This window comes from Hippocampus guttulatus, chromosome 1 (assembly GCF_054856545.1).
Source record: "Hippocampus guttulatus isolate MCC_2025c chromosome 1, RoL_Hgut_1.0, whole genome shotgun sequence".
In the NCBI taxonomy this organism is placed as follows: domain Eukaryota; kingdom Metazoa; phylum Chordata; class Actinopteri; order Syngnathiformes; family Syngnathidae; genus Hippocampus; species Hippocampus guttulatus.
In genome coordinates, this window is record NC_141261.1 from 20,738,952 (window position 1) to 20,755,751 (window position 16,800).

Here is a 16,800-nt window from a genome sequence, read left to right on the forward strand (position 1 = left end):
GCGGCAGGTAAACATGGACAGGTCACACACCATTTGACTGAATAAATTGACCAACTTCAACATCTCGGTTAAAATTTCAGCAGGAAATGCTGCTGTTTTGTTTATTTATTTATTTGTTGGGAGGAGGCACTTGTCACATATTTACCTCATTGACAATTCACATTTTAACCATGTTGAGTGTTTCATGACTTCTTTGGGGTCATTTTTTAAAAGAAAGTTCTTAAAATAGACTTTGATAAATATTCCCAAAAATGAAATGGCCACTTTGTTTTGAAATATCTGGACATTCAGAAGCAGAATGACAATGAATCCCGCACCGACCGTCAAGTAGCTTATACAAAGCTAGTCATTATGCCCCTTTACAGTACATGCAAAAAAAATGGCACTTTGAGATGAGAATTCTGTCCTACCACGATACACCCTGATACAGGTCGACCCTGTATGTTCTTGAATAAATCAACAATTATGTAACTGATGACAAAGAAGCATACTAGATAAGACATGTAAAAACCTGCTGTGAAATGTGTAGAATAAATGTGTAGAATAAATAATAGATATTTGAAGAGGAAAAAAGTGGGCATGTTAATGAAAAAAAAAAAAGACATTTCATGCTGAAAACAGGCAGACAAGTAACACAGAGGATATACAGACAGAATTTTTCCCCATGGAAAGCACACCTGACACCTGGCCTGAAGACCTGCAGCATCCTGAATGGGCACTCGGATATTTTAGAAACAGATGGAACACAATTTGATGATGCCGTCCCTAAAATACAAAACAACACTTTTTATGTTTTGGACTTGACTTGATACTTGATACAGTGTGCATGTGCATACATGTGAATTACCTGGCGAATGGGATGTAAGACAGGCCATACCTGCAGTAAAAAGCACAATTTTCATTCAATTGCTTTTATTTCCCTGTGTTTTCGTGTCCACATGTGCAATGACGTGGGACTTGGGGGTGGCTCTATCTATACATATATATATATATATATATATACATACATATATATATATATATATATATATATATATATATATGTATATATATACATACATATATATACATACATATACATATATATATATATATACATACATATATATACATACACATATATATATATATATATATATACGTACATATATATATATATATACATACATATATATATATATACATAGAGAGAGAGAGAGAGAGGGAGGGGGGGGGGCGGCCCGGTAGTCCAGTGGTTAGCACGTCGGCTTCACAGTGCAGAGGTACCGGGTTCGATTCCAGCTCCGGCCTCCCTGTGTGGAGTTTGCATGTTCTCCCCGGGCCTGCGTGGATTTTCTCCGGGTGCTCCGGTTTCCTCCCACATTCCAAAAACATGCATGGCAGGCTGATTGGACGCTCTAAATTGTCCCTAGGTGTGAGTGTGGGCGTGGATGGTTGTTCGTCTCTGTGTGCCCTGCGATTGGCTGGCAACTGATTCAGGGTGTCCCCCGCCTACTGCCCGGAGACGGCTGGGATAGGCTCCAGCACCCCCCGCGACCCTAGTGAGGATCAAGCGGTTCGGAAAATGGATGGATGGATGGATATATATATATATGCATACTGTATACACACACACACACACACATATATATATATATATATATATATACATACAAATATATATATAGATATATATACACATATACATATTTTATATATATATATATATATATATACACACACACACACACAGATATATTCCATCTCATCACTGCGTAAAATGGATGCATAGTTTGTGATAAGAACATCATGGCGGGCATGGCTTTTATGTGCCTATGTATTCTGTAAAAAATTGTAGAGCATTTGCAGAGTAAAGCATCCTTGGGTCCCTCATTGTTATTGTTATTATTATTATTATTGTTACTGATTATTATTACAAATGTCATTAAAATTAAACTTGACTGGAAACCGTGCATTTACTTTGAGAAACATGAACCCGGGCGCACCCCTTCCCTAATATGACACTACACATGTGCACCAAAGCTTACCAACTGAACGCCACAAACTGCAAGATGCAGAAGAGCAAGGCAAGGCCGTTGTTATTCCACTAGAGGGAGACAGAGGTTAGTTAATTTATGCAACGTCAACATCATCGGTGTCCAATTTGGGGCCTGCGGGCCATATATAATCAGTCAGGATATTCTCAATAACACTTTGGGGATTTTATTTTAATGAATGCAGTGTTATTTAATGGCTTGAATCATGCAATGAATGACACAATTATGATTTTAAGGGGTGGAGAGACCACCCCGTGCTGCAAAATATTACCTCCAGTATTTATGACATTGTTTGGTAGCGTCATTTTATTCAAGATGAGGAATGGTTCCTGTCAGCTGTAAACACTTTGAACTAACTAAATAAATATATAAATCAATAAAACATCAAACCAGCTCAACCAAACTTCTGTGAAGGAAGGCAGATTTAGTTTGTTGTGTCGGCGGAAGCCAGCCCCAGACTATAATTTCACATCCTAATCCAGAAAGAATAATGTGCTTTATCTTGTCTGAGTTTTCTTTTTATGTGTGTGTGTAAAATGGGTACATTAAAAAAAGATTAATGGATAACAACAAAAATGAAAGCTTTCACTTACATCAATTTCTTGTATAATGTCTTTTACTTTGCTTCCTCCATCTTTCATTTTTATTACTTTTATCCTGTCTTCAAGCGTGAATGCTTTCTCAACTCCTTGTGAAGAGCCTTGGTCTGCAAAGGTCCGTTTCGTAGCCATTTTAGCAATGCAACGTTCGTGCTGCGTCTGAAACTAACAATAACAAATACCTCCTGGACTACTGCGCATGTGTAAACCAGTGTGGTGGTTGCTGTTGCCGTTTCCGAACGAAGCACTGTTGGATTAGACTTTTGCGGAAGGTTTGTTTTCCTTGTAGTGAATCTCGTTGCGAGGCAAGAGCAGAGAAAAAGATTTCGTATAACGGAACAGGGGGACATTTCGTCGTAGGGGGAGAAGAAAAGTGGGAATGGCTTTCATGCATAAAAAAAAAGTCACACTAGGGGGTATTTTCGCCCATGTAGGTTTCGTTGTAGAGGAGTTTCACCGTATATGTCATGCCTGTCAAACGATGAGATGAATTTCTCACCCAAAAAGCTGAACACAACGTCAGCACCAGACATACCTGCAGACAGACAGACAGAGAGAGACAGGTTATCACCAAGCTAACCACATACATATCACCAATCTGTAATGCCATTTTCACTAAAATTGATGATAATCACAGCATGAAATCACACAATTATTCTCATCTCACCAGCATGATGGTCGTGGCCAACGCTCGTTCTTTAGCACACATATTCTTTAACTGTCTGCACGGTCCTATCAGGAACATGGTGCTGAAACCACATTAGAGACAGGCACATTGTGCGCTGTATCAAGAAAGCGCAGGTGGTTTGATTACACAGTGTGTACCTGGATAAAGCGCAGAGGTTTCCAACACTGTACATTACAGCGAACACAGCGAGACCAAACCCAGGCAACCACAGCATACATGTGCCCTGAAATAAAACAGGCACAGACCATGAAAGGAGCAACGCAAGGGAACAAGATGGATTATTATTTCCCCACAACAGGGGTGTCCAAACTATTTTCTGTGCGTCATTATCCCAATTTTTTTTGTGGCTCGCTGCATGTACTGGAATGAATGAAGACTTCCTCGTTTTCAGACAATCACGCATCAGATGGTAAGAAGCACCGAAGCTCGCCTTAGATGTTCATTGAACTTCTTTTGGGTGCTGCATGCTATCAGTGTGACGTTATTATTGTTAGAAATTTTTCTAACACACACACACACACACACACACACACACACACACACACACACACACACACACACACACACGCGTTCTATAAGAATAGATCATTGATTTGCATCTCTTTTCTTACACTGATGAATTGCTTTTAGCGAGTTATGTAAAATATATCTACTTTGATATAAGACTATCAAAGTAGCCCTCTTTCCTTTGTTGTGTCTGTGGCCCTTGGAAGAAAAGGTTTGGACAGCCCCACACAAAAAGCTGCCTACAAAACATCACAGCCACATCCACTCACCAGAATGGAGCACAGAATCCCCAAAATGAAACACAGTAGGAAGCCTTTCATCCTGGTCCCCCAGGCCAACGTCGATGCCTGACTGGCTCTCTGGAGAGATTACATCATCTTAATTTTGACGAAACACACGCAGGTAGGTACAAAGAATTAATTACAGAAACTCATTTGCATCATACTGTCGTTTCTGTATTTCAGAACTAATTACTACTGCAGTGGCCGAGTGGTTCTCACCGTTAACTCAAAACGAGAAAAACATGTTAGGTTAATTCAATGTTTGAAGATTCAAAATTCCCTCTCAGGGGTGCATATTTGTCTATCTCTCGTCCTGTGTTTGATGAGTGATGAGTGCAGGGTGCAGCATGGTTCTCACCCTTGGTCAGGAGGGATAGGCTCCAACTTCCCTGAGAAAGATAAGCCGTGTACACAGGGTCGTCGTTTTTCAATAATCCCGATATTTTCATTTAACCAGCAGTGCAGCGTGGCCATGCGACAAAAGCAGGCGGTATACCCATTTACGACTGTACTTACGGTTTTCTTTTGATCGTTTCATGTATTTGGCCTGCAACAGTTTTTCATGCAAATATTGCACTTGCTGTAATTATGACATTCAAAGGCTCCATTGCACAATGAAGCACATTTTTGCCGCAATGCAAGAATACTTCATCATAGTGCAAAAGACCACACAGTAAGTGTTGTTTAACATTGGATTCTTTCCCATTTCTGGCCTATTATGGAGAGGTTTTTCATACAAATATTTATTGTAATTAGGACAATGCAAATGCGTTAGGGTTGGGTGTAACTCCATCGTAAACCAAGGACCCCCTATGAATCGAATAGTCAACAGTTGCCTACCACTGAGCCATGTCATGTGCTATCATCTACGTGTACCTAAAAAGTGGCACATTTCAGCCGACAAGACTTCCACTTAAAGCTTGGGGGAAAAAACACTGTCGTCTTTTATGTAATCTGATCTCTGCTTGATCTTTTGCGCTTTCATAATTTCATAAAATTTATGTAAACCAAGTAAGTTAATTTCAGACAATTTCTAGCATCTGAATTTGCCTCAATTAGTTTTTGTTATGATATTATTGGGCAAAATCTTAAATTGCACATTCCTAATTCCTTTTGGTCTATTTGACGTTCATGCACAGGTTGGTGAACCGGTTTCAAAAATAAGTAATCATACTTTACTAAAAAAGTTACTCAGTTCTTGAGTAGTATTTTTGACTGAGAACGTTTTCGAGTAATAATATTACTTAAGTCATATTTTTAAAGGTAACGGCACTCGTCCAATTTGTGTTTACTCCAATTTATTATTGTAATGTCTCGTTCACACTTCCAGAGAATCGATGAAATGTTTGGACGAGTTGAACATTAAACTAATGTATGAGGCATGGTCGCAATGATAACTCCAAACGAACAAATTAAATTCTTCCAAAATAACATCTGTTACCCATGTAAAAGGTGTAGCGTTAGGTCATTATTTTGACAGCTGAACTGTGATTAGCCTTAGGAGGCTAACAACAAGCTAAAAAGAGCTGCGCTGCTTGACATCACCTCCAGTATTCCGCTCTCGTCCGTGTTATTATCCTCATCTTCACCGCTCAGCACCTTCTTTAGTTTATCCATGTACTTGCGCTCTTGCTAGCGACAAAAGCAACGCCGTGTCCGGAAACTTTCCAGGAATTGGTGGACTTCAATGGTCAAGTTGATGAGCTGAGGTGAGACGACGTCTATACCTCGATGACCCCAACAGGTGGCCAGCTTCCGCCTGCACTACCGCCAATGACCACCAACGTCACTGTTTCCTCATCTGCTGTAGTACATGTATTTGACAGCAGAGGGGGCCGTAGGACAAGGAATTGTTGCTGAGAGGCGCCCAAACTCGACGCTATTCGACACGATACAAATGGTTCTCAAACTTTGTAACTTTCCAAATACCACCTAAAAAAAACAACTTAAGGCTTAGAAGTAGCACATTTTGGACATTAACACCGTGTTTAAATATAGCAACTACTACTACTTCTAAAAATAATAATAATAATAATGTAGTAATAACTGTATTCAACGATTCAGTTAAACAATATTGTACTCTAAAGATAAGGCACATAAATAGTTGAAGAAGAAACTTCGCAAAGATTAAATGCAAATGTATTGCACTAAAAAGTTAAATAAAACTGACTGTACTTAGGCAATGACCAAACAAATGCATTAGAAAATTGCAACTGGTCCAAAGGTCTGTCAAGAAACCCTCACACGAGTCATGTCACATTTCCAACAGCAACTCCACTGACTGGGGGACTACAGTCACATGACTTGACTCCTGTCCTGTCTGACTGAAGTTTCCAATTTTTAGGACTTGATTGGCTAAAAGCGATGAAAGACTCCACTTTGTATTCAGCAGGTGTCACTTGAATTAGACTTGAACTACGTCAAGTCTTGACAGGTCAAGCATATATACATTTGAAAATGGGAATTTTCAATACAGCGCACAATTACTGTAGTTTTATTTATTTATTGATGGTTATTTTTCGGGTTGTGTGCAACTGCATGCACTAACCCAAGAGTTCACCAGTATGCTGTACAAAGTGGCTAAGGTGTGAATATACAGTATGCTGAGACTCAGTCGGATTGTATGACACAAGTGACAACTTGCTTAACCCAAGTAGTGACTTTATACGACTTGATCGAAAGTTAATGGGAAGCCCACTTTTTAAAGAGTGAGACTTTCTTATGACTTGCACATACTGTACACGCCTTACAAAATGGTGCTGTGGTCTCAATGGATGGATGTCTCATAAATTGCCATCCAATGTAATTGAAGCGGCCATTGATGGTGCAGTGGTACACTTAGCTAACTCATCTCTCTCTTTCTGAGATTGACAGGTGATAAATCCAAGGTGTAGTCATCCTTTCAACTGAAGTCAGCTGCGATAGCCTCCAATTCACTAGTGATCCTGCAGCCTCCAATTCACCAGTGATCCTGCACATGATAATCACTCCAGAAAATAGATGGATGTATTTGAACTATTGTTGTTATTTGGTAGTGACAATATGTTAATGTTTGTTTGGACGGATGTCAAGACTGCTGGTAAGTGAACCGGCCCATTCTGTTCTAGTGCAATTGTTTATTGCGTTCAGGTTCACTTCTGGTCCATCAATGCAATTGCCAATTTTCCACCTGCAAAAATGTTTGACTCCTAATGCTTGTTTGTCTATCTGTGTTCGCTATGTATAGTGACAGACAGAACAATTAAATGCGGTTCCACTAGATGGCAGAAGGTACATCAGTGAACTGTTTAAATGAACACACGCATATGTACAAAGACAGCCAATGTGTCCCCCGCCCAAGTGGCTAATTAGCTTATGCTTCCATGAGACGTTGACCCACTTCTCAAACATCCCCAAACAACAAGACGTGCGCGGGAGTAGGAGGCCGGGGGGTTCCTCCAGGTCACATGGTCAAAACTATTCCGACCTGATGTTGAAGCTTTACGTTTCCCACGTTTGACATGACGTTCTTTGACACTGCTTCTGGAAGGTGAAACAAGATGGTCTCCCTTGTGTCTCGGACCAGGTGGGCTCAACCAACTGACACAAACTCACCTTTTTCTGCTCTAAATCGAATTATTCAGCGATTGTCCACATCGCTGCCCTCCTCGCCTTAAAAAGACCCTTAAGCAAGAAGACGCTGCAGCGTTCACTCCAGTTGTGCTCCCTGGAGACGTGTAATTAGTGCTGCTTTGTGTCTGTGCGTGTATACGTGCACGTGTACATTCTATTCGTGTTTGTGGATCCCCGAGGCCAAACATCTCCTCAGTGAGACGTCTGACATTGTGTTGTTAGGTTGAGTTTGTTTTCAGACCAGAGGCTAAACAAATTAGTTACATATTTGGACTATAACTTCCTGTGTGCACTTTGCACACCTGGCCTTATTGATCAGCCACAATTGACGTGAATCTCTCAGTGATCAATGAAGGAACCTGACCTCAGCCACTAAAATATACAGTATCATCGCCATGCCACCATGCTGCCACTGTTTCTTCAATGCAAATCATTTATCTGCAATATCTTATATGGGCTTCCACTTGCCTCAACACGGCATTCAGATGAATATTGTGTTTGTGGAATACGACTTAAGCAGCAAAATGCACTCATTTTTAGTCATCTCAGGTTGCGGCCATTTTGCCACTTCTGTTAACCGAAAAGGACATCACAGTTGCTCAGGTAACAATCAATCACGGCTCACCTGTTTTCGGATGCTGAGCCATAAATATTGCTTGCACACTGGCACAGGGTGAGGGGGGGGGGGGTGTCCCTGCTCCAACTTTGGTGCCTCCTCATGTCCTAGAAAGCACAGTGCTGGGAAATATTGGCAGAAGTAGTAGTAGGATACCCGTCACGTGACTTGATTCCAATCAGGACTTGCAAGATAGTATGCCATGTGTTCTGTTTTTAAAGATTTTTTTTTTGTGTGTAATGTGCACCAAGCTGGCAACACATATGCTCTGATGCAGAGTGCACAGGCCACCTAATAAACAAATTCTATGTAGGGAACTCTGAAAATCATTACAATGCCTTTCAATTCAAGGATAATGCTTTTGATAAAAATCTGTAACAAGAGAATGTCATTGAGCATCATAATCTTTCTTCCTCTGAGCAACATTAAGCCCATTTGGGTGAAACTTTATCTGTTTCTGAAGCATACGCGAAATCAAGATTTTGATGATTCTGATCGCACCCACGCCCCCACTGATAGACTTTCCTTGGATTTGTACGATGTCCTGCTCTTGGATTTTGGTGTTTCCATCAGTGGAGTAGCAAGCCCCAGCTGTGTGGTTTGCCAAGAACAGATCTTGTCTCGAGAAACTTGCCATGGATAGCGTCAATTGTACTGGGCATTGAAGCAGTGTGACAGCCATCAAGCTTCTCAAACTGACACTGAACCGAAATCGGGGACAGAAAGACTTTCATAGTATTGCTTCAACCTTGAAGATTTGAGACAATACACTTAAAGACTTGAGACTTATTTATGTGACTTACTCCTACGCTTAAATATTGCAAACATTAGATGTTAAACAACACAACCAACTATAGCGACATTCATTGAGGTCATCTCCAAAAACAACCTGAAGTCAAGACTTTCCCCAAGGCGTTCACACCGTGTTCAAGTCTGTGAGCCCATGTATGTTGACGTTAAGCTGTTGATGACACTTGTTCAAGGCAAAAAATATATACTGTATATACAGTATATCCACACTCAAAAATGTTCCTCACTGTTTTCTAGAAAAGTGGGAATGGGGAAGGTCGCTTGGTGAATCGGGTTCCAGAGGAGCCCTGAAGATGCGGGAGCCTCCTGGCCGTCACTCTCTGTGATTAGCCACCAGCTGACCCAACAGCTGCCTTGAACGACCTTCAACCTGTTTTCTACCAGAAGACACAGCTCTCCTCCAGACTGAGCTGAGCCTCTCACGTGACAAAAATCACGTGAACTAGCAGCACGCAGTAAGCAGCGGTGACACCATTTTTGACTGTACTGGACTGTCATCGGAGGGGGAGCTCACGTCAACAACAATCAATTAAATGTGAGCTTTCTTTCTGTGGTGAGTGTGTGTACATGTGTGTGGGTGAGTGAATCACAGCAGTCATCAGCGGTGACCTCGACCCAGCCTGCCCACTCCCTACTCTGATCATGCGACCAATCACCTCACTGACCTTGCCAGCCGTGGCCATTTCATGACTCCACCTCCTGTCACCAATCACGGACAGGTGACATTCATGAACAAATCAAACACACCCAAATTGCTCTTCCCATTTCATCTCCCAGCATTCCCCCGCAATGGGAAGGATTCTTATCAGGCCAAGTACTTGGGACATTTGATTGCATCTTTGACAGAGCATAAAGATGCTACATTTAAATGACGTCTGATACGTGTAGGATGGATTTACACTGCACGCTTCAAGAGACACAATTCCATTTGTTTTACTCTCAACTGACAAAATTTGATTAGGTGTCACGCCGGCTTAAAGGGTATTAATATATTCTATGTACCCTCAACAACAAACTGTATTCTGATTAACATTGCGTTTGTGTAAAATTAAATTAAGCAGAAAAATCCACCCATTTTTATCCATTTCATGGGGCGGCCATTTTGCCATCTCCTGCCACCTGCTGTCGACTTAAATGTCCAAACCATGGCATGGGGGCCATTTGTGGTCCATCATGCAAATTTTTGCAGCCTATGGCATATGCAAAAGTTCCCAATTGATAGAGCCCATGTCTTTGGCCGAGATTTTACAACTTATTTTCTACATGGGGTGGTAAGCAGGGTAAGAGAAGAACAAATTCTTTCTAATCTGTCACTTCCTTGTTTTCTGCCAAGTACCCATCTCTATATTAGTAACAAAATTTCTTTTCATGGTGCCCTGATGAGAAACAATAATTCAGTTACAGTAGTGAACAGCGTGAACCGCGATTATTTGCTCCACTTTCTGCTCCAAGTTAGGGTAATCTCTCTGCTCTTGTTTTGATTCTGAATGTGAACTTGAAGACATTCTGCTGCTGCTCATTGCAGGAGCTGATATGTTCGAGTGGTCCCCCAAAATATCTGAAAAAAACTCCACTTTTTCGCATCATCATCGAGCTATTGTTTTTGCCATATAAACAAATACAAGATGAATACCATCCAAGTGGCCTTTGCATTCTTTGATTTTTGTTTCTGGATGTTGCTCTTAGAAGAAAAAGTTTGGACACCCAGGCCAATGGGCTAAGGTTGCAAACATCACATGACTAAACCCAGAAAACAGGCCATTACATTTTGAACCTGTCTCCCACATTACTGTCACGTTGTTGTTGTTTTTGTTTTTGTTTGTTTGTTTAATTATCTCACTCTTGTGCCATCCATGCATTTGCAACCGTGAACAAGGCACTTAAGTAACCACGTCAGCCCAAAGCTCTGGGCCACACATTAGCTGTCAGCTTGGACTTTTTTTTTCATTCCCCCCCCCCCCCCCTGCACTCTTTGACTTTTCTCTGCACGAGATGTGCACACTCACGGCTGACAACGAGGCGCTCTAAAGCGGCCATGCCAATGGACTATCTGAAGGGAAGATGTATTTTTTGTGGTATAGGCATAGCTACCTGGCTCACTTCATCTCACAATTATACTGGATAATCGCTGATATGAACGTAGCCGCTGAAGTTCTTATTTAGTCAGGGAGAGGTGACTCATGCTGCGACCGAAGTGCATCACTGAGCCTCTCCCATTTTAACTAGAAATAAATCAATGAATTCTCTGCAGCCGGGGTGCCCAATACATCGATCACAATCAACCGGTAGCCCATGGACTGGTAACAAGTTGATCGCGAGGGAGATAAGGGGAAATAGAAAAAAATGATGTATGTCTGTGTGCATGTTATTAATATTATATATTTTAGTTAGCGTACACTTCACCTTAAGTAACCTTTCAGTTTCACTTTCACAAAAAAAGTATTTAAAGAATTAATTAAAAAGCAGGTCACCTTGAATGTATGGCGGCGCATGATCTGCATCACCGGAAATTGTTAGCGGTTAGCAGTCTGCAATTGCAGCTTGCGATCAGAGCTGTTGCTGTATATCTTTTTATTATTATTATTATCATTCAAATTTTGTTTCATGTACAATTCACCGATGGAACTGGCGAAGAAAGGGAATCTGTAGCACCTGGAGAATCATTTTGAAACGGTACACATAACTTACAATAGTGATGTTCATGCATTTAACACGCTGCAAAATTGCATCCCAAGCCCCCGCGTCCGGGCTCTCCGAAGGTAGACAGTGATTTCCTCTTCACAAACTCACAAACTCTTGTGTCTACTTAATTTTTCTGTTCATGTCGATTGAAAAGTAGAATTTCGATCAAAAAAGGTTGGGCATCTCTGCTTTACAGAGTCTCTAAAATTGATATAGACCATAGTTTGTAGTGTACTTAAACTATTTCTATAAGCAATAATGAACAATTTTTAGGGGGGTGTCAATTACTCATGCTTTTTAGACATTCGCTGCAGGCTTTGGTCCCTATCCCACACAAATAGGAATTAATGGGGAGAAAATGGCCACTTGGACCTGCAGGGTAAATCCAGCCATAAGCAAACAGGAAGACAAAATGGCGAATGAGCCAAGCTGTGCAAAATGACGATGCCGTTCAGAAGATTTCACCCGGTGATCAGGAATCCACACCCCATCTTAACGGCTCCTTCTCCGACTTGTTCACTCCATTAGCCGTGAGCGGAAGGCTGAGTGCCGAGCATGTCGCTAATAATGCTACCAGGGCTCATTAGCGGCGGTGCTATCGTCTCTATCCCGGCTAATGATGTCAGACGCAGCAAGGGGACGCCTGTGCTCGCTTCTCACCAGTGCTTGCTGTTCCATCAAAGGCCCGAGCAAGGGCCCGGGGGTCAACATGCCCGTTGACGTTTCCTCTGGATACCCGAGTGCAAGCAACGTTGTTAACACAAACGGTCACACGGTCGAACATCACCTGCAGCTCAACATGCTCTCAGACGTTCCTTCTGAGAAAAGAGGACAGTGAAACAAGGCAACTATTCATCGGGCGCTCACACCAGCGGAAGCCAGCAGGACGAGGCGGCACTAACCCAATTTTAGCAACCGGCTCCTCACGTCCTCTCACTGGAGGCCATGGGTGATAATTGGATAACAAGCATTTGAGACAAGTTGAGATCTAATTAACTTGTCTCAAAGTCTCTGCTTGAGCGTTTGGACACTTCAATTGGTGTCTGTCTTTGATATGGACGTCTCTAATTCTTTGGGTTTAACACGGGCGCGAGTGTATACTTACCTGCCAGTGGTCAAAGGTGGAGCAGAGCACCTTGACATACTTTGGCCTAAAGAGGGGGGGACGCCTGTGTTGTGAGTGTAATTACAGTCATTCGGGCCAATGCACAGCTGTTTGCTGCTTTTGGAAAGTTGATGCACGGTGATGGATGTCAAAAACCGACACCACCATTCCCACCCCCTTGCTAACCACAAAGTTATCGACAAGAAGTAATGCATCTTTGTTCATCTTCCTGTGCCAGGCAGAAATATTCAATTATCTTCTGCTAGACGGCAGAAGTTCCTATTAAGCTGTATCTTCACCTGTCGCCAATCATACAACAATATAAAAGCTTTATATTCATCTAAGTCATCAGCACATTTACACGTACACTGAGACCATATCATACTCATTTCGTGACATTTTTGTTTGGTGGTGTGTGTGAGATTTTACCAATGTGAAACATGTGCCTTGACTCAATAAATGGATGGGAAACACTGATTTGGAGACAGCGTTCCCACAGCAATTAGCATGTGGCCCATGATTGAGCAGCAGGGGGCACTGACACCTGATTTCAAGCTGCAGATGCAGCTCCTGCAGCTGGGCTACCTTGGATTCACATTACTGAACGACCACAAACATATTGTTAGTTGTTGCTTTCAAGTCTGCCTGATGATGAAAGCATAATTTTAATATCTTTGAGTCACTTTAAAATGTGACAGACGCCCCATTTGACTGTAAACATTTTTTGTCATGCTTGTTGTTAGTGGTAGTACCACACACACATTTACATATACTACATGTAACCATACCTCAGCCACAATGGCATTTCTAGAAACACTGGTTGCCGCAGGCAAGAGTCAGTCAGTCAGTCAATCAATCCTCATTTGTTTAGCACTTTTCTTACAAGATATGCAACTCAAAGTGCTTATTCATGTAAATTCACATGAGTTAAAAACAAGCCAAGCCACCCCACTCCAAAATAACCCACAAAAATCAAGACCTGCACACGCACACACGCACGCACGCACACACACACACACACACACGCACACACACGCACACACACACACACACACTGAACTAAGAAACCTGAGGCTCAGCACAGCACAATGGAATGGAGGCTGCCCTCAAGAAAAAAAAAGAAAACACATTTGCTTGTTGATTTGGACCAATATTTGTCATCTCTCTTGACCTTACCAGCCAGCAAGAGCTTTTAAGGGGACCCTCAGTGACTAGACTACCACTAACATGAACTAAAACCAGATATACTCCAAAAGGTTTCAATTTTTTTTTCATTCACATCACCTGTGATTGAGGAGGTTAAATCAAGCGGATGTCGTAAAGAGCTGTACAGAGAACCGACAGAGAACCGAGCAAAACGTAGTACCCTCCTCTAAAAGGGAGAGACTGGAAATTAAACTTCCATCTTTGGGTTTGTTGAGTACGTTTTCTCAAAGGTCTGTAGAAAATGTTTACTTGGGTTGTGTTTCAGTACTTTGTAATTTTGAAAAACATAATTGCTAGCCTGCTAGTAGAGACGGTGTGCTATTTCAGACAGCGCTATAGAAGAAGGCTAAAGTCATCACTCAAGGCCTTTCCCCTGTTTTCTCAGTGGCTCTGCCTTGGTCAAATGACATGGATGTTTTGTTTATGTTATGTGTGGATGTTGAATATCCACATATTGTAAGCATTTCCAAATGTAAATACTGAACAGGTAACCATTTCAGTGAGCAGATCAGGAAGGAATCATCACTTTTAACACACCCCTGCTCCAGAATAATCCGTCAGGATCATCATTTACATACATCTAACAATTTGGCCTTTACTAACTTCAATCAAAGTCGGCCTGATTACTGGTGAGTGAGTATAACAAATGATAACAAAGATTCCAGGGGGCAATTTGTAAGCCGGCTAGCATGTTTGTATTCAGACTCCTCGTCCACAGTAAATGTACACTTTTGACTCACTATATTTTAAAGCCTCAAGCGTCTTCTCGCTGTGTGGCGGCATTCAGGAGGCGTGCATATGAATAAACGCACTCTGGCATTTGGAAGCTGATGAAATGGTTTGATACTGCCACGCTGCTACGCCTTCACTGAATGTCGGCGAGTGGCACCAGCGCTCAGGGCGAAGACGCCCCCCCCCCCCCTCCATGCACACTGCTCCCACATCCATCCGACCCTTCGTACATCTGTTCCTATCAGCTGGCTGAGCTAGCTAATGGATTTACGCCACGTCCTCGCCACTTTACATGCAGTAATATGAGCAAAGATGCCTGGAGATTTAAACGCCAGAAGAGGTGGGGGGTGGAAGAGTACTGGGGAAAGTTAGCCATTCCAGAGGTGCCTTGCCTTAAAAGTGACCAAATTTAAGAGGTTTTGAAATACAAGCCCTTACTCGGCTTATTATATCCCATGTAGCACTTGTATCTCAAGTTCCGCTCACTATTCAAAGCAAAAAGGTGTCAAATCAACAGCTTGTATAAACTCAAGGCACCACTGTATGGGGAAATGCCATAGATGGGCTAACAAAATGTTGCTGTAGTTATAAACACTGACAATATAACAAGACTCACAAGCATATATTCTTTATCCTCTGCAAAATATTACTAATATTAACTTTGTTGCAACTGTTGTCTTCAAATATACAGTATATATATATATATATATATATATATATGAAAATAATCCTGCCCCCTTGTGGCCAAGGCATGCATACCAGTAGGAGCAGTACAATGTTCATTGAATTAAAACATAAAAAATCTGTGTTGTATTCTGGAGGCTGTGACGGAGTAATAGCATTTCCATTCAGTTCGATGGTGTTTGATGATTTCATCCATCCATTTTCCGATCCGCTTATTCTCACAAGGGTCGCGGGGGGTGCTGGAGCCTATCTCAGCCATCTTCGGGCAGTAGGCGGGGGACACCCTGAACCGGTCGCCAGCCAACCACAGTGTTTTATGATTTGCGATACAAATGTTTTATGTTGCGGAAATTAAAGTGAAGGCACCACTATAATTTAGGCAGTGATGCCACAAGATAAGCATTAAGCCGCTCTTTTCAGCGGCCTCTGCCAAACCACCACCCTCCAGCCGCCTTCCCCCTTTTCTGTCCGTAATGGATGACGGCAGCACCCTCCTTGCATGCAGGAAAGGTTTAATTAAATCAGCGTCCAATCATAATCCCTGTTGTTAATTAAACTGGATAATTTATAAGTACAAAAGTGACTATTTATTAGCTACTGTGTGGAGTGTGGCTGAGGAGTGGCGTGTGCGCTTGCCATGCGCGCACGCCGACACTCACAGGACCGTTGGCCCTCCCCTCCCTTTCCAACCTTTTACTATTGATGCTCTGCATGATTGATAATAAGAGCTAGGCCGCGCTCTACTCGTGTAATGGCAGCGCAATTAAAATTGCCTGTAAATGAGCCGCGGCTCGTTCCTGCTAATCTATGCGACTTTGATTGAATTTGTCAGCGCTAATTGAAAAATACTGCTATTTAATGTCACCACACATCAGGACGCCTTTAATGACATGGTGTCTCGGTGACCCTTAGGGGGTGGGGGCGTTCAAGCGTGTCCTTGACTCAGCCCATCAGGGGAGAGGGAGGGCATCCACCGGGAGATCTATTTGGGGTCGGAGGTTATTCGTCTACATATGATAATGATGCCTTAGCGATCATCTGAGGCTGACTGACACTTCAATCTATAGTTATGTTGTCGTGTGTGTTGCAAACTGGGAATTTTCAATTCGGCAATCCTGGGTGAAGGTGACATGTTTGCTGGACTACTTCACCGTATTACTCCCATGTACCAAAACACACACGAAGAAGTTAAATACAACTGAACTGTATGTGGGGAGTGATGCACTTGTGTACCAGTAGTTG

General features: G+C 42.1%; 1 protein-coding gene and 1 long non-coding RNA gene across 2 annotated transcripts; one reads left to right on the plus strand and one right to left on the minus strand.

Moving 5' to 3' along the window:
- Nucleotides 1–64: 64 nt before the first annotated feature.
- Nucleotides 65–5,858, minus strand: LOC147210904 (vesicle transport protein SFT2B-like). The gene is made up of 8 exons (XM_086118206.1): nucleotides 5,657–5,858; nucleotides 4,100–4,189; nucleotides 3,461–3,546; nucleotides 3,303–3,384; nucleotides 3,135–3,170; nucleotides 2,028–2,086; nucleotides 848–877; nucleotides 65–765 (listed from the first exon to the last, which is right to left on the minus strand). Exons 1-8 carry the CDS (start codon nucleotides 5,726–5,728, stop codon nucleotides 729–731), a joined length of 492 nt encoding a protein of 163 aa, XP_085974332.1. The 5' UTR covers nucleotides 5,729–5,858; the 3' UTR covers nucleotides 65–728.
- LOC147210905 (uncharacterized) lies at nucleotides 4,006–10,712 on the plus strand. Its single transcript, XR_015101650.1, has 3 exons — nucleotides 4,006–4,232; nucleotides 9,387–9,604; nucleotides 9,708–10,712. It is a non-coding gene; the product is annotated as an uncharacterized LOC147210905 (long non-coding RNA).
- The last annotated feature ends 6,088 nt before the right edge of the window (nucleotides 10,713–16,800 follow it).